The 18,210-nt window shown below is 48.5% G+C and overlaps 1 protein-coding gene and 1 long non-coding RNA gene across 2 annotated transcripts in view; one reads left to right on the forward strand and one right to left on the reverse strand.

The window, feature by feature from the left end:
* Nucleotides 1-11,130, reverse strand: part of LOC133767302 (uncharacterized) — a 34,809-nt gene extending 23,679 nt beyond the window's left edge. Inside the window, exons 1-2 of the long non-coding RNA XR_009866830.1 lie at nucleotides 10,720-11,130; nucleotides 10,335-10,463 (exon numbers count right to left, since the gene is read on the reverse strand). This is a non-coding gene — a long non-coding RNA (uncharacterized LOC133767302). The remainder of the gene's footprint in view (nucleotides 1-10,334; nucleotides 10,464-10,719) is intronic.
* A 194-nt stretch (nucleotides 11,131-11,324) lies between these two features.
* LOC133766627 (phorbol-12-myristate-13-acetate-induced protein 1-like) lies at nucleotides 11,325-15,839 on the forward strand. Its single transcript, XM_062200286.1, has 3 exons — nucleotides 11,325-11,489; nucleotides 13,494-13,637; nucleotides 14,460-15,839. The coding sequence occupies exons 1-3, from the start codon at nucleotides 11,432-11,434 to the stop codon at nucleotides 14,564-14,566; spliced, it is 309 nt and encodes a 102-aa protein (XP_062056270.1). The 5' UTR covers nucleotides 11,325-11,431; the 3' UTR covers nucleotides 14,567-15,839.
* The last annotated feature ends 2,371 nt before the right edge of the window (nucleotides 15,840-18,210 follow it).

Consider the following 18,210-nt stretch of genomic DNA (forward strand, 5'->3'; position numbering starts at 1 on the left):
AAAAACTGAAACTTGGCAGTGTTCACTTTAAAAAAAAAAAAAAGATTTGTTTATTTACTTGAAAGCCAGAATTACACACAGAGAGGAGAGGCAGAGAGAGAGAGAGAGAGAGAGAGGCTTTCTATCTACTGGTTCACTCTGCGGTTGGCCACAGCAGCCGGAGCTGTGCCAATCTGTAGCCAGGAGCTTCTTCCTGGTCTCCCATGTGGATGCACAAGCCCAAGAACTTGGGCCATTTTCCACTGCTTTTCCAGGCCATAGCAGAGAGCTGATCGAAAGTGGAGCAGCCAGGACTTGAACCGGCGCCCACATGGGATGTCGGCACTGCAGGCAGTGGCTTTACTCACTATGCCCCAGCACCAGCCCCAGTGTTCACTCTTTGAGTACATGTTTGGGAAGAAAATAATTTCCTTGCTTTCCCCACTATGTACAAGAGTGAGAAATCTCTCCTTCTTCCCAAGGCTGCTATTTTGCAGAGAGACTTAGAGCAGAGGACAGCAATGAGAAGAACGCAGGCTTGTGATGATGAAGGAGCAGGTTCTGGTTCTGGGACCGTGTGTTCCTTCCCTCCACCATTCACAGCATCTTTCCCCACAGCATTCATGCTCATGACCCAGTGTGCAGCAGTGAGGAGTGTAACATCACGGATAGCCCAGACCCCAGATAAAACCTGCAACGGCTCAGGTTTCTATGTGGGCTCTGTGCTTCATAGGAGCTTCTTACACAACCCTCCTGACACAGATTTAGGCTTCCTAGGCCACGGCCATGCGCTGCAGGCGCTGAGCTGAGCTGAGCACAGCACCGTGCATTCCCACGTCTGTGCTGCAGGGATGTGTGCAGTGTACCTGGCAGCACAGTGCATGAGGTTCCAGGCAAACAGAGTGAAGACAGAGGGCAATGGCTGTGTGCAACCGTGCCACTCAGCTAAACCACTCCACTCCTTTTCAAAAATTATTTATTTATGACTTGAAAGACAGAGTTACAGAGAGGCATAGGCAGAGAGAGAGAGAGAGAGAGAGAGAGAGAGAGAGAGAGAGTCTTCTACCTGCTGGTTCACTCCCCAAATGTCCACAAACACTGGAGCTGGGCCAATCAGTTTAAAAGCCAGGAGCCTGAAGCTTCCTCTGGGTCTCCCACATGGGTGCAAGGTCCCAAGCACTTGGGCCATCTTCTACTGCTTTCCCAGGCCATAGCAGAGAGCTGGATCGGAAGTGCAGCAGCCAGGAAATGAACCGGCGTCCATCTGGGATGCTGGCACTGCAGGCAGCAGATTTACTTGCTAAGCCACAATCAGGCTCCTGTATTTTTATTTTAAAAACATTCATTCGTTAAATGTGAACGTCCAAAATAGCTCATGAGTTTGGCATTTCTTTTTCCCAAGATGAGAATTTCCAGAATTGAAGGATAACACCATGAATATATGCTTCACCAAACCACCATGGTTAACATTTAAAAATTTTCACTACTGTCTTTCTCCATTCTCTCTCTCTCTCTCTCTCTCTCTCTCTCACACACACACACACACATTTTTTTTTTTAAATTTATTTTCATCTACTTTCATCCATGGTTCCCACCCCAAGTACCTCTAACAGCCAAAACAGGGCCAGGCTGAAGCTAGGAGCCAAGAACTCCACCTGGGTCTCCCACCTAAGTGGCAGGGACCCAAGCACAGGGGTCATCACTTGTGCCTCTTAGAATCCATTCACGGGGGGCCGGCGCTGTGGCGCAGTGGGTTAATGCCCTGGCCTAAATCGCTGGCATCCCATGTGGGCGCCAGTTCGAGACCTGGCTGCTCCATTTCCTGTCCAGCTCTCTGCTATGGCCTGGGAAAGCAGCAGAAGATGGCCAAAGTGCTTGGTCCCCTGCACCCACATGGGAGACCAGGAAGAGATTCCTGGCTTCGGATTGGCACAGCTCGGGCCATTGCAGCTATCTGGGGAGTGAACCATCGGATGGAAGACCAATCTCTGTCTCTCTCTCTCTCTCTCTGCCTCTCCTCTCTCTGTGTAATTCTGACTTTCAAATAAATAAATAAATCTTTTTTTTTTTTTTTAAAAAGAATCCATTCACAGGAAGCTGAATCAGAAGCAGAGTCGCTGGGCTCTCCTGGGCTGGGGGCATCCCAAATGGCCCCTCAGCCAGTGTACCACAAGGCTCAGCACACTTATTATTTTCCTTGCTAAATCATGAGATACTCTGATCCTCTGTCGGGCACTTTTTAGGGCGTTAAATCGATTTCTCAATTGTTTGGGTGTAGCTATTGTGAATGGGATTTCTTTCTTGATTTTTCTTTCAGCAAGAACACTGTGGTGATGAAATGCCGCCTTTTGTGTGTGTGTTGATTTGTATCCTGTGATCTTACTGAATTGGTATCAGTTCCCACAGCCCTTGGTGGCGTGTTGAGGCTTTTTCATGTGCAACATCACACATACCAATGTGGATATTTTGCCTCCTCCTGTCCAATGTCAATGCCATCTGTTTCTTTCACTTCCTTAATTGCTCTTACTAACACTTCAGTACTAGATTGAATGAGTGGTGAAAATGAGTGGTGCATCATCTCAAGCCTCTAAGGCTCCACTGAAAGCAGACAGTCCACTTAATATAGAGCCATAGTGTAACAAGAAAAAACACCACAGTGAAGAAACCAAATATCTCCAACATGCCAAACAACAAACGCAAAAACCGAGGTAACAAGAACAAGGAAGACACTATGACGCCCCCAAATGAAAAAGACACCCAATTCAAGATTATGAAGATGATGAGATAGAAGAAATGCAAGAAGCAGATCTCAAAAAATTGATAAGAACATTAAGAAGCCCTCAAAAACAAATTCTTGAACTACAGAAATCCTTAATGGACAAGATAGAAAATCTCTCTCGTGAAAATGAAATATTAAGGAGGAATCAAAATGAAATGAACCAATTAGTGGAACAAGAAACGGTGATAGTGACGAGAAATCATAATGAAATGAAGAATTCAATAGATCAAATGACAAACACATTAGAGAGCCTTAAAAACAGAATGGGCGAAGCAGAAGAGAGAATATCAGACTTAGAAGACAGAGAACAGGAAAGGAAACAGGCAAACCTTAAGAAAAGAATAAGAAATTAGAAATCTAAAAAATATTGTCGGGAATCTACAGGATACTATTAAAAAACACAACATTCGGGTTCTGGGAGTTCCTGAAGGCATGGAGAGGGAGAAAGGATTAGAAGGCATTTTCAGTGAGATACTAGCAGAAAATTTCCCAGGTTTGGAGAAGGACAGAGGCATCTTAGTACAGGAAGCCTATAGAACCCCTAATAAACATGACCAAAAGAGATCCTCACCACGACATGTTGTAATCAAACTCACCACAGTGAAACATAAAGAAAAGATCCTAAAATGTGCAAGAGAGAAACGTCAGATTACTCTCAGAGGATCTCCAATTAGACTCACAGCAGACTTCTCATCAGAAACCCTACAAGCTAGAAGGGAATGGCAAGACATAGCCCAGATACTAAGAGAGAAAAACTGCCAGCCCAGAATATTATATCCTGCAAAGCTCTCATTTGTGAATGAAGGTGAAATTAAGACTTTTCATAGCAAACAGAAACTGAAAGAATTTGTTGCCACTCATCCTGCCCTGCAAAAGATGCTTAAAGATGTGTTACACACAGAAACACAGAAACATGGTCATCAATATGAAAGAAGGTAAAGGAAGGAAACCTCACAGCAAAAGATCACAGGAAGCTCAATTTCTCTTTGACATAGAATTAAACTCTGATGCTCTGTTAAAGCAATGTGTTACAGTAATCTATGATGTTCTCTTGATGTCTATTAAATTCTAATTGTTCAAAAACAGCTGAATTTTTATTAAGAGCTATGGGTTATTGAAATATGTGCTTATTTTCAAAGATTTGAATAATCACCTGTAACAATGATCAAATTTGGTCTATGTTATGTCATGATTTTAAGGAATCTTATTTCAACCAGATATTTTGGATTTTGAGCCTTCTTGGCATTCTTGACAGGCATTCAAAAAATCAAAGTTTCAAACAATCTGGTCTCTAAAATTTCCAGTAAATCCTGGACTTTGGTTTTTCCAGTTTGGGCCCAACTGAAAAAATCGAAGGACCTATGTCTCTCATCTTATAGAGACACCAACTAATCAGGCTATTTGGATTATATTAGAAATACTGTCAAGATGTGACGTGGTACCAAGTTTTAAGTTTCTATAATGGAAAATGCTATTAATACAAATGTTTGAGAATTAAAAAGTCTAATGATCTTGTGTTACTAGACATGATAGTTATCTTAATGAGAAAGCCCCAGAGGCCTAAAGGGTTAAATACTTGTAAAATCCTACAGGTGCTTTCAAAAATACTGTGAAGTAAGCAAGTGCCTCTTGTAGGCTGATGAGTTTATAATTTTAAATATGGCGACTTAAAGTCTTTTGTAATCCACAGTTAAATATGATTTGCTGCTCATAAAACTAAAGCGTTGTTGGTTTTGTGTTTAGCCGTCCTCCTATAGGTTCCTATGGACTTTTTCCAGCCACTTCTACTGTATTCAGTAGTTTGGGATGGCTCTGTAAACAGATGAAGCCAATAATGTATTAACAGTACCAACTGAAAGTATGGTTAACTGAGGTTACTAAAAACAAAAAGCAATTCAAATCAATTGGCAATCTACAAAAAGAGTTAAAGATTTTAAAAGCTATTATTAAAATTGCTATATTGGTCTACTATGCTATGTTATATGTGTGTACATATTGTATGTCCACATGGGGAAATTTTATTAAGAGTTTTATTTTAAATGGCTTATAGATAAGATTGTCCATAAATCTAAGCTGCTAAAATCAATCAAAGATACATTTTAATTTGTGGGACCTGAATCTGTGTATCATATGTTTTAAACTTGTTGGTAGAAAGAAACTAAAAACATTTTAGATGGTTGTGCTTAAGTTTACTGGTTAAACAAACTACACCATGTTAGATATTTAAGAGGTGTTTTCAAATACATGATTCTTAAAATTTATAGAAGGCATTGGACCTTCTGGTAAATGTTTTCTTAAGTTGTTATCTAATGGTTGAAACTGTTTGCTAAGTATTCATGTGATATTGCTATTGTCAGCAAGTGATCTAGGACTTGCTCCCTCATTTCTCTATTCTAAGCCCAACTTGTTCTTTCATTTCTCTATTCTCTTCAAGGTAGGAAACTAATTCTATTATGAAGGAATCTGTAGGACGCACAATTTAATCTTTAGACCTTATAAAAGAGATGGCTAACATTTTTCTGTAATAGCATAGCCAAAATAAGAGCTTAAATAATAATCTCATAGCTAGATTCACTTCGCCATCAGCAAAGTATACAGTAAGCAGAAAAAACCTCCCTTTCAGACAAAAGGGAAAGAAAGTTTTTAAGCGAGAATATAATTTTCCTCATGGGCATTGTCTACCTTAGAAAAACTACTCCAGAACATGCCTGTGACTATAGACTTGTAGTTCAGGCCACCGAAGATTAGAGATGGGAAACGGGCACTCCCTTGACTTGCATCCTCTGGTCTGCTTTAACACAAACCAGGAGGAAAAGAAAGCTAGGCATCAGAAGCAATGGGTGGCAGGCCTATTAATGGCTGATCTGTACAGTGATCTGCCCTCAAGGAGACCCAACAGGCCAGTCCACTGCAGTGGCTTTCAAAATGGTAAGCCTGGGCTTCAGCAGAAGTCAGCTTGTGAAGAGCCCTGGCAGCTCTGCCAAGAGTTGGATCACTGGAAATGGACCTGCCCTGGAGTCGAAGGATGCCCAGGTCAGAGCCACAGATCTTATTGGCTCTAAGCTGAAAAGCCCTTCACTCAGCCCAACTTCCAAAGTGACCACTGCAGCTGAGGGGATGGTCAAGTAGGGTCAGCAACATTGCAGGCAGAACTGTAAATTTCTTGTTAGAGATGCCACCTGCCTTTACCTGGCCAGCTCTCCTCCCAGGCCAGCCAAGTAATGAAAGTCAACAGAGTGCCTTCCCCTAGGAGGTTCACACCTCCCTTAGGATATACCCCATGTGAAGAGATAGGTAGGTCTGGGCCTCTTAACTTACAAGGCCTAAAGCCCAACAGATTATTATCAAGCCCCTTCTATCAGGTTCTATTTGCCTCTCAATCAGAAAACTTAATTGTAGCTTAGACAGCACCTTTCTTAGCTCCTCTAATAATGACTCTGTCCTTTGTTCTAGACCCTGTCTAACGTACTTGGGCCTCATTCCTGTGTAATCATAACCTCTACTCTACCACCAATGGCTCTACTCCCAACCTGTGTGTACTGATGGTCCTCTTCCCCACTTAATGCTGTATAATTGTTCAAACCTGGTAAATGCCACTCTTAGGATCATTGGTTACTATCCTCACTCTGTCTTGTATGACCTTGTCTAAATATGATCAGAGTCGGCAAACTTGGAAGGCTTCCATAGCCTTGGCAACTCATGACGACAGCCTAGGGTGGTTACTGGCACCATAAACTAGAGTGTCAATTTGTTGGGTCAACAACAGGAGTCACTGTGCACTTGCTCCTCATGTGGGATCTCTGTCCTTAATGTGCTGTACATTGTGATTTAATGCTATAACTAGTACTCAAATAGTATGTTTCACTTTGTGTTTCTATGTGGGTGCAAACTGTTGAAATCTTGATACTAAATTGATCTTCTGTATATAAAGAGAATTGAAAAATGAATCTTGATGCAAATGGAAGGGGAGAGGGAACGGGAGAGGGGAGGGTTGCGGGTGGGAGGGAAGTTATGGGGGGAAGCCATTGTAATCCATAAGCTGTACACTGAAAATTTATATTCATTAAATAAAAGTTAAAAGAAAAAAAGAAAATGAGTGGTGGGCCTTGTCTTACTCCAGGTCAGAGAGGAATGCTTTCAGTGTTTTGCTTTCAATGTGATATTGACTGCGGGTTTGTCATACATAACCTTGATAATTTGAGATATGTTTTGAGATATCTGTTAAGGCACTTGTACCTTATAAAGGTTGTGTTCAGATATTAAATTTTTTTCAGATTTTGAAATGTGGGTGTTTGTTACACTAATAGAAACTCAATTTATTTTTAAGTTCTTTCAAAGCATTTACTGAAAAAATGCTGAGTTGTGAAAGGGAGGCCGGCATGGTGTGGAGAGTGTGTCCCACCACAACTTCCACTGAACACCAGGTAGGATACACACGTTTCCTGGATGACAGGTGTCCTAAATCTGTTCTCTCAGAGGGCAACCCATGTATTCCTTACTCAGTCTACACTTGAGTACATTCCTGATGTGCAGATTGGTCATGGAGCCCATGTTTATATATTTTATGTAAAAAGCAGAGAGAGAGGGAGGGAGGGAGGGAGCTGCCAGGCTTATGAAGGTTTGCAGAATGCAATAGGATGAAAAAATGTTTCCATAGAATATTTAAAAAAAATTAAAATTAAATGTGCTGTACACTGTTATTTAATGCTATAACTAGTACTCCAACAGTATTTTTTCACTTTGTGTTGCTATGTGGGGGCAAACTGTTGAAATCTTTACTTAAGATATACTAAACTGATCTTCTGTATATAAAGAGAATTGAAAATGAATCTTGATGTGAATAGAAGGGGAGAGGGAGCGGGAAAGGGGAGTGTTGTGGGTGGGAGGGAAGTTATGGAGGGGGGGAATCCATTGTAATCCATAAGCTGTACTTTGGAAATTTATATTCATTAAATAAAAGTTTAAAAAAATTAAAGGCAACTTATAAAGGGAAATGTTGGTGTTGAATTATGAAGCCCCAGAGATATATAAAGTCCTGGTCCCAATCTTCTACCTTGTGAAGGTCACCTTACTTGGAAGCAGGGTCTTTGCAGAGTGGTAAGTCAAATGCAGTCCTACTGGCTTAGTGGGCTGCAATGCAGCACACACGACTTCCTAGCAGAGAGGTTCAGGTGTAGGCTCACAAGGGAGAAGGCCATATGCATATGTAAGCAGAGATTCCGAATGACCACCATTGCAAATGCAGGCAACACCAGCAGCTGAGAGAGGCAGGAAGACCCCTCACGGGTCCCAGAGAGGCTACGGCCTTGCCAACAGCCTGCTTTTGCACTTGAGCCTCCAGAACTATGAGAGACATTTTTCCACTGCTTCGAGGCACCAGTTCGTGGTATTTTCTACGACAGCCCTAGAATTGAGTGTAGGATAGGATATTAACCACATTTATGGTGGGAAAAGTAACACCCTGAGACATGCTTTCACAGGAGGTGGTCCTACCCTGGTCAGGAAACGGAATTCTCAGAAGAAAGGTTGAAACAGTGGCCGTCTTGGATGACAGTACCATGTCCTATGAGAATTCATGTAACAGCTTCAAATGACAGGGTCTCTGGCTTAAGCCTGGCTACGCAGCTCACACAGCCTCAGAGAATTCAGACCGCTGGGTTCTACACTGTGATCACATCACTCACCTGCTTAGTGCCCTCAGTGGGCCCCATTGGCTGCACATAACATCCAGACACCTCCAGTCGTTTCCCGCATTCACCTCTCCCCTCTCCCCACCTCACACTGCTGAATCCCCCTCATTCCCTGGGCCTCAGGGTTTCACCAAGTTCCAGCCAAGCCCCGGGGCTCTGTGTAGTGCTCTTCCTGCTCCTGGCCGCCCGACAGTTCTGCAGCCGTCAGCTGCCTGGCAGAGCACCATCGCACTGCTCCCTGCACTGGCTGCTTTACCACCTCTGGCCTCTCTGGCCTGGCTACTCAGTGTCCACTCACCAGAGGCATCACCATCACCACAGTGCACCCAAGATGCAGAGCCCCGGGGTGGGTATTGTGGCATAGCAGGGGAAAGGGATGCTTGGAAAACATATATCCTGCAGCAGAGCTCCTGGTTCCAGTCCTCGCTACTTTGCTTCCAACCCAGCTTCTAGTTCACGTGAATCCTGGGAGGCAGCAGGTGATGGCTCAAGTGCTTGGGGCACTGCAACCTATGTGGGAGGCATGGATGAAGTTCCTGGCTGTTGTGGGTATTTGGGGAATAAACTACATGATAGAAGGTCCACCTCTCCCTTTCTCTCTCTCTCTCTCTCCCTCTCTGATTTTTACGTAAAATATATAAACATTTGTTTAAAAAATTATGCAGAATCTCAGGTCCAACCAGCGCTCCAGGACCAGTCTGCACATCAAGAATGTACTCAAGTGATTTCTTGTTAAAGATGTATTTATTTGAAAAGTATAGTGACAGAGAAAGAGAAAAAGACAGAGAGAGGAAGAAGTCTTTCCCTCTGATTCATTCCCCAAAAGGTCACAATGGCAAGGTCGGGCCAGGCCAAATCCAGGAGTCACAAACTCTATCCAGGTCTCCCACATGCATGGCAGGCCCCAAGTACTTGCACCACCATTCAGGACATTCCCAGGTGCCTTAATGGGGAGCTGGGCTGGAAGCAGAACAGCTGGGACAGGAACTGAGGATCCCTATGGGATGTGGGCATTGCAGCAGGGGGCTCACCTGCTGGACACCAACAGAGACCTCTCAAGTGATCCTCAAGCACAGGACGTTTGTGAGGTCCCTGTCCTTCCATGGTGGGAAGGACCAAGGAGGCTGGGTGCACTGTCTTCCCATAGCCTAGCACAGTGGCTGCCTTAAAATAGATATTTAATAAGAGGCAACATCAGATGAATTTCCTGTTACCAAACATGCGCTATAGAAATAAACCAAGTTCCTCTTTATTACAATTACCAAAATGAGGTCCACAGCCTGAATATTTCACCACAGGCTTCCTCTAAACACCTCCTCCCGTATCACAATAATGTTCAGCAGTCCAATTCCATTTTCTTCATAAATGCACGAATGACTGTTACTAATCATGCTTGTTTTATGTAACTTTAATAACACTCGAAGCCACGACACGGACATGGGCAGATCTGCACTGTCATTTCCTACTTGGCCCACCAGGAGGATCAGCTGGAGACAGTTGTAAAAGCGGTCATCGTCACCAGTCCCTCCCCCTTTGTTTCCCATACAGATAGCAGGGGTTCTACTGCTTCCTGAGAGTTATTTCCATTATTTTCTCACTTCAGTGGTCAAGATATCTTTATGATTGTATTCTGCAATCCCAACATTAAATGATACACTACTTTTCTACAGATAGACAATTAAGAAGAGCTTTGCACATTGGGCTCCTAGCTCCCTAAAACGAACATTAGATGTGAAAAAAGCAGTTGATGGAGCATTGCCAGTCCACAGTCACCCAGCTGGCTTGGCCCATTCTGCAGCCCACCTCTGGCCTCTTCTCTCCTTTCTCCCAGCAAGTGGAATTTGCCATCCCCCAAAAGCCACACAGTCATAACATCGTGTACCTACCAACGCTGCGTCCATCTTGTGCTCCAACATCATCATCCTCAGCTGTTGATCCTCACAGGATACAAACTGTCCCTGGGGTGGTGACTGCCTGGTCAGTGCTGTCGCTCCCTGTGGGCCTGGACTCCCTGCCTATGAGAATTCAGGGATAGGATTTGATCTGTGCAAACCTCAGGTTCTGCACCTGCAAAGCGTCCGGGGCTGTTTTGAGGACAGAATGAGAGAGCCACAGCCTGTGGCACAAGGCAGCCCCACAAGACCGCCGGCTGCGCAGCCCGGCACCGCCTCTGCTCCCAAGGCCAATGCCTTGCCTGGAGCCACACTTCACCCGACTGACTTCGCCTTTCGAAAACCAGGGCCCTGCACCTGCCCAGCGCTGCACACTCACCCTTCCCGCGGGGACCCACGCCTCTCCGTCCTGGCGCCGCCGGGCTCCGATCCGGAAGTCTCCGTTAAGAAGTGAGTCCTGTTTCTCCACGGCCGCTGGCGTCTCCTCTGCGGTCCTAATGCCTGCTTTTCAGCCACTCGCTGCCTCGCCCTGAGTCGCTAAGGGCCAAGGGCCGAGGAGGACGCGGCGCCGGGCCTCTCACTGCCCCCACCAGTCCCTGGAAAGCCCTAGTCCCCGCGACGCGGGCAGTGGGTCCCAGGTCCGGGTCTGCCTGCGGATCCTTAACGCGCAGCGCGCCCGCGTTCTAAGGCCGTAATTTTGAGGCTAAGCAGGGTCTGCCCCGCCTTACCCCTCGCGCCCCTGCTGCGTTTCGGCGCCGCCGGCGACTCCGAGGTCCGAGCAGGCAGGGCGCGGTGGCGGCGGCTCCCCACGACTCGCCGCTAGCAGCGCGGGCGCGCGTGGGGCGGGGCCTGGGTTTAGGCTTCTCTACGTCACGGGAGGCGGAGTCCCTGCAAGACCTGGCGGGCTCCAGGCTCCCTGGCGCGCTCAGTCCTCTCCGGATCCCCAAGGCCGCCGGTGCAGTGCGTGCGCTCACAGCCCCGCGCTCGTCGCGCTCCCTAGCGCCCATCCCCGCGCTCGTCGCGCGCCCTAGCGCCGGATCCTAGAAGAGTCCCCGGCGCCGGCAGCACACTTCTCAGCGGTCCTCCTGACCATGCCCGGGAAGAGGGCGCGAAAGAGATCTCAATCGAGTCCGCAGCGAGCGCCAGCAGGTACAGTCCGGTTGCCGTCCGCGGAGACCCTGGCCGGGCAAGGGTAGGGGCCAAGGTCTCATCGAGGCGGGGTCGGCGGCTCCCGGGGCTCCGACTCCAAGGTCGGGCCAGGGTGGCGCCTTGGCGCGCGCCTCCTGTACGCCCCCTGGTAGTTCTGCGGGGGAGTTTCCCGGGACGATGGCCTCGGAGGCGGGCGGGCTGGCGAGCGGGGCTGGGCATTGGCGTGCGGGGCAGCAGGCTGTTCCCCTTTCACCCCCGCGTGCGCTTCCCCGCGGCCACTGCGAGGGAACGTGCAGGCGAGGCGGCTGCCTCGATGCGAAGTCGCCTTCCTGGCACGGAGGGGCGGGCGATGCTGCGGGACCCCCTGGCCACTGGCGGAGACCCCTGGGGTCCCCGGGCGCACTCATCGCTGCCCCGTCCCGACCTGCACCGCCGCTGCTCCACGCGAGACTGATGGCGGCTTCAAGCCACCTCGCCGTCACTCGCGTGTGGAGGAGCCCAGAAGTCGTCTGAGTTCCGAGGACAGCGGTATAGACGAGATTGTGCGGGATGGGGATGCGGATTGGGGAGTGTGTTGGAACCCGGAGGTTTTCCATTCACATCTCGCCCGCTGCACGCCCGTCCCGCACCTGCAGTGTCCCCACGCTTGAGGTTGACCCTCCCTGCCCCCGCGTCCCACGGGTCCCATCCGACGGGACGTCTAGAGCTGAGGGCTCCGCTGGGAAGGAGGCGAGGCCCTGGGCAGGAAGTCGGAGCCGCTGAGGAGCTGATGAGTCAGCTGACCACGGGCCCTTTTGTGCGGAGGCACGGGCGTGCGTAGGGAGTGGTGTGTTGCAGAGGTGGCCCTGGCCAGACTGGCACCGGGCTGCTGTCGCCTGGCTGGAGACTGCGTTGCTCAGTGTTTGTAACGTCCCGATTCCCAAGCCCACTGCGTCCCTGGGGACCCTGGACAGCAGAGAGCCCATCTTGAATTCGATTAGAAGCAAGTCCGCTTCCAAGTCTAATAGAAATCAAAAACTTCAGCGAACCTTTGGGAGCCATTGTGTGCCTTTTTGGGTGAAAGAGTTTTTCCTCATAGGACTTGCAAAATTCCTATGCTGAGTGGAGCATTCGAAGAAGACTGTTAATAGAATGTAAAAACCTTCTTTATGGACCTGTAGCCCATAAAGAAGGACATTTGAAGAGACTTCCTCAGTCCTTGGCTAGTGATTTGTAAGGAATAAACTCAGCTCATGTGGAGAGGGAAATTAGTTTAAAAGCTCACTACGTATTTACAGTTTTTATTTATCTTGAACAGAAGTAGGAGGTTTGCATTGTCTGTTTACAAAATGGACAGGATAATGTGAATTTTCATGGTCATGATTTTGAAGTGGATAAAAAGACCTTGAATACATCATGGTTTAGAGAAAATAGTGATTAGTATATTCACTATGCAAAAGCTTACTTGGAATTTAGGTTGTAGGCATTGTTGTCTTTAAAACAGGCTTTATCATGCCTAAGCTCTTAAAAAGTAGTAAACATGTGAGTAAACATCACTTATTTTTTGCTTAACTCTTCTCAAGGCAGGCAGTGAGTGGGTGCTCACTGGGCTTGTAGACATAAGTTGGCTTTGAGTAAAATGTCAATTTAGAAATTATATTGGAGAGTATGGATTAATTTTGGAAGGAGATTTTTCTGATTCCTTTATGAGAAATATAAAAAATTTTCATGAGGAAAATAGTAAATTTTGATTCATCTATTAATGAAGGTTCTATCTAAACTATGATTTACTGAGCCCTTATTCTTAGCCTTAGCTCTCTTATCTGTGTGCATGTGTGTGTGTGCACCCACACACACCCGCACCTATTCTAGGCAACATTGGTTGTGAAAACAGGTGCATATGAAACTGAAGTGAAGTGACGCCTCTGGGATGTTTAACTTGCCGCTGGATGTGCCTATGAGAACCGTTGCCAGTCCCATTTGGAACATTCTCAATGCTCATCTCCAGTTGTGCGTTCCTTTTAGACCTGGAAGGTGGGTGCGGCGCTCAGCTCCCCGGAGCGGGACTGCCTCTCCCCGCGTCTGCGGAGTTTTCGGCTGCGGACCTGGCAGAGAAGTCTGGGAAGAAGGCACAGAACACCCAGCCGAGGCCGGCGCGCCCTCTGTCGGGTACCAGCCCCGCCGCCCTGGGAGAGCCCTGGGTGCCCTAACCTGTCAGCCCTGGGGCAGGGTCTATGCTATGGGAGGTCAAGGTCGGGCCAGGTTTGCAGCCTGGTCCGTGATTTAGGGACCCTACAGGAAGTTTTCTCTGGGGCGGTGGGCGGTGGCAATGGAAGAGGGGCTTGGTCCCCAGTGTTCTTTCCCCCACCTCCTTCCATTCCCCACTCTATTCTGGCAGGCTTCAGGGCAGCCCCCCACCTCCTCTCCCCTAGAGACATTCCATCAAAGGCACAGGCCACCTGCTAAGGGGCTTAGGAGCAGGGGCCTGAGGCTGTGGGTTGGAAGTGTGTGCGGGTCATGGTGCTGGTACCTGAGGTCCTGGCAGGATGTCCTGAGCAGCGCCCAGGTGAAGGGAGTGGGGCCCCGCACAGGTGATGTTCCGTGCTGGCCAGAGCTCTGAGAGATCAAACCTGTGCACAGCATTCCAGTGCTGCTCTCTGAGCTCCGGAGGACAGAGCACTGCTGTCCTGCACACCTCGCTCCGGAGAACAACAGCAACAGAGCATCCTTCCCCACTTCATTAGCTGTCAACCCATTTATAGGTGTGCGACAGCAATCCAGGAATTCAGGAAACACTGGGGGTACTTGCTACCTCTTTTAGTGAAGGGGATCAGTTTTCCTTATCACAGTTCAGGGCTGCCAAAGCCGTGGGTGGATGCAATAGCAGGATGCCCTGGGGTTTTCAGCCTGTCACTTAGATGGCTGTCTCAACCCTTGCAGGCACAGCTGGGAATACTGCCGTGTTAATATGGATATTTTGCTTTTTCTTAGAGCTGGAAGTCGAATGTGCCACTCAACTCAGGATCATCGGAGATAAACTGGACTTGCGCAGAAAACTACTGAATCTCATATCTAAGTTCTTCAGCTTCATCCCCTGACATTTTTCTGTGCTATTTGCTTAGACAGACAACTTTTTAAAAAAAATACCATTTTCCCAGCTTGTGCAAGTTTCCTCACTTAAAGGAGACTGCATTATCACTGAGAAGACTGCGGATGATCATTTGTGAGCTGTGAGATGCCTTTGGAAAAGGATATGGAAGGGCTGGCTGCCACCACCTGCACTGTTGGCTTCCTATGTGGGCACCAATTTGAGTCCCGGCTGCTCCACTTCCAATCCAGCTCCCTGCTGATGTGCCTGGGAGAGCATTAAGTCCCTGGGCCCCTGGACCTACGTGGGAGACCTGGAAGAAGATCCTGGCCCCTGGCTTCAGATCAGCCCAGCTCTGGCCATTGTGAACCAGCAGATGCACCCATGTGGGAGACCCAGAAGATGCTCCTGGCTCTTGACTCCTGGCTTCTGATCAGCCCAGCTATGTGGAGAGTGAACCAGCAGATGGAAGATTCTGTCTTGTCTCTGTCTCTCTTTCTCTCTATAATTCTGTCTCTCAAATAAATAATCTTAAGAATAAAAAGAAAAGAAAAAGAGGTGGAAAATGTTATAAAGAGTTTTGGGTAGACATTTCTGAGAAACCATTTTTGGAAATGTGAGAATATAAACCAGCTGTTGAAAGGAAGAATGTCAGAGCCTTGATAGTAGGAGAGTAACTACCACTGCATTTCTTTTCCTTAGAAAGTTGTTCTAGCGGCTTTTTTCTTGTTGGTGCTGTCTCCAGTGTTTTTGCTGAAGGTTGATGCCCAGCCTGGCGTGAGAGCAGCTGAGAGATGACTGACAGGGCAGGAGAGAGAGTGCAGTGTCTTTGCTTTGTCTAGCACAGTGTATATTTGTATGTAGATACAAAGAAAAATTTCATTCTCAGAACACTGAATATCATAGTGAATGCTGATTTCCTAGGTCACTACAGAAGGTAAAATAATTTGATAATTCATTTGTTTTGACTTAAATCGATTTGTTCCTGTTCTGATGACTTTTCACTAAATGTGTTCCAACGGGATTCATAGAAAGTATGGAAAAAACTGGAAAATAACTTTGAAAAGAATTGAAAACAAGTACACAAGAGTTACCTCTTAGCAGTAGAACTCTTACAAATTGAATATTAAATGATAAAGAGTAGGATTTGTTTTTTATAATCAGGGATAATAGGAACAGGACTCAATCCTAAGTAATTTAATTAATATTTAATAAAACAAGTACTCAGTTATAAAAATCTGTAAAATGAATTTTACCACCTGGCTATGCAATGAAAACTGATCTTTAAGGAGAAATTATGAATGTTTTCATAATTGTAATATAATGTTCTTTAAAAGGGAAAAGATTGGAGCTGCTGAGGTGGTCCAGCGGGTTAAGCTAGTGCCTGCAATGCCCGCATCCTATATGGGTGCTGATTTGAATTCCAGTGGCTCCATTTCCAATCTAGTTGTCTGCTAATGTGCCTGTGAAAGCATTGGAAGGTAGCCCAAATACTTGGGCCAATGCACCCATGTTGGAGACCCAGGTGGAGTTTCAGGCTCCTGGCTGGGGCCTGGCCCAGCCCTAGCCACTGTGGTCATTTGGGGAGTGAAAAGGCAGATGGGAGATTCTGTGTGTGTGTCTTTCTTTTTCTCTGGCTCCTTCCCTCCCTTCCTCCCATCCTCTGTGTGGGCTTTACTCTTCCTTTAAATCTGCCTTTCAAATAAATAAATCTTATAAAACAAATAGAAGTCATGCAGCTGGCTTTGGCCCACTCTGCATCTGGCCTCCTGCCCCTCTCTCCTTCTTTCCCCCAGCAGGTGGAATTTCCCATCCCCTAAAAGCCACAGTGTACCTAAGGGTTGTATCTCTACCTGTTGGCTGCACACACAAACACCCTACATCAGTCTCAAAACTAAGCTGTTTGAAGTCAAGAGTGGTTGATTCCATGCTTATAGACCTGTCTGTACCTTCTGTAGGGCCCGGAAAGAAATACACATTTGCTAGTTTGTGGCCATTGCATGATTTAAGATAAATAAACAATGTCTATTGAGTGCAGATAATGCAGGTGAGAACGGCAAGCAGCAGGGAGTGTTCTGGGGAACAGGAGCTGCCAGGGCTGTGGAGGAGGGGCTTGACCACGTCTGAACTACTCTGCACCTCTGCACCGTGGACCCCAGGTTGTCAGGCCTTAGGACTTGCCCAGACCAGCAAACTCAGGCGTCTAATGCAAGCTTCTCGATTTTTCCACCGTTGGGAACCCATCAGACGTTCACAAACCTACTGCAGACCAACGCTGTGCCCCAGCGGGAAACAGCTTGAACTGCACAGGTCAACAGAGGGCCATGCGCTGTCCGGGGAGTCCTCTGGTCACTGGGTCCACTGGTCACTGCTGGGTCAGTGCTGTCGCTCCCTGTGGGTCTGGGCTAGGAGGGCGTCCAGCTCCCTGCCTGCATGGATACTGGGAATTGACTTGACCTCTGTGAACCTCAGGTTCTGCACCTCCAAGGCGGCCAGGGCTGTTTCCAGGACAGAATGAGAACCTGAGAGCCACAGTGCTTGGCACAAGGCAGCCCCGCCTGCCGGCTGCGCAACCTGGCGCTGCCTCTGCTCCCCACACTGCCATGTGTGCCCAGGGCCAACACCATTCCCGGAGTCTCCTGTCCCTGTAACCCCGAATACCCGACGTCTCCTTTCTAAAAACCAGGACCCGCACCCGCCGCCGCACTCACCCTCCCCGCGGGGACCCGCGCTTCTCCGTCCTGGCCCTGGAATCGGAGCCCAGGGTCTCGGTTTAGAAGTGAGTCCTGTGTGGAGCTGGTTGTTTCTGCATGGCCGCTGGCGTCTCCTCTGCGGTTCCTACCGCCCGCTGCTCTCCCGTCTCTGCCACTCGCTGCCTCGTCCTGACTCGCTAAGGGCCAAGGGCCCAGGAGGACGCGGCGCCAGGCCTCGCACTGCCCCCACCTGTCCCTGGACAGCCTCCCCGCCCTGCGGCCGCCCCCAGTCACCGCGACGCGGGCAGTGGGTTCCAAGGCAAGGCGCTCCCTCGGATCCTAAAGCCCAGCGCACCCGCCTTTGAGGAAGTAATTGTGGGGCTGACCAGGGTCTGTCGTGCCACTGCCGCGTGTCCGGGATGCCTGGGTCTCCGCGGTCGCGGCACAGGCAGGACGCGGTGGCCGCGGCTCCAGCGATCGCAGACTGTCCTCCAGCAGCGCGGGCGCGAGTGGGGCGGGGCCGTGGGCGGGGCCTGGAGTCCGGCTTCTCCCCGTCACTGGAGGCGGAGTCCCTGCAACACCAGGCTGGCTCAGCGCGCCCTGGCGCACTCGGCGCTCTCGGGCTCCCCAGGGCGAACATTGCTGCGCGTGCGCTCACAGGGATCATCGCGCGCCCTAACGTTGGCACAGAACCATCGCACACCCAGAGCGAGCACCGTGTCTTCGCGCGCCCTAGCGCCGGATCCTAGAAGAGTCCCTGGCACCGGCAGCGCACTTCGCTGCAGTCCTGACCATGCCTGGGAGGAGGGCGCGCAAGAGATCTCAATCGAGTCCGAAGATAGCGACAGCAGGTACGGACCGGCTCTCCCTTGCGGAGACCCTGACTGGGTGGGGTCGGGGCCAAGGTCTGTTAAATGCAGGTCAGCCCTGGAGTTCGGGATCCCACCACAAGAGCTCTAAG

This window comes from Lepus europaeus, chromosome 9 (genome assembly GCF_033115175.1).
Source record: "Lepus europaeus isolate LE1 chromosome 9, mLepTim1.pri, whole genome shotgun sequence".
In the NCBI taxonomy this organism is placed as follows: Eukaryota; Metazoa; Chordata; class Mammalia; order Lagomorpha; family Leporidae; genus Lepus; species Lepus europaeus.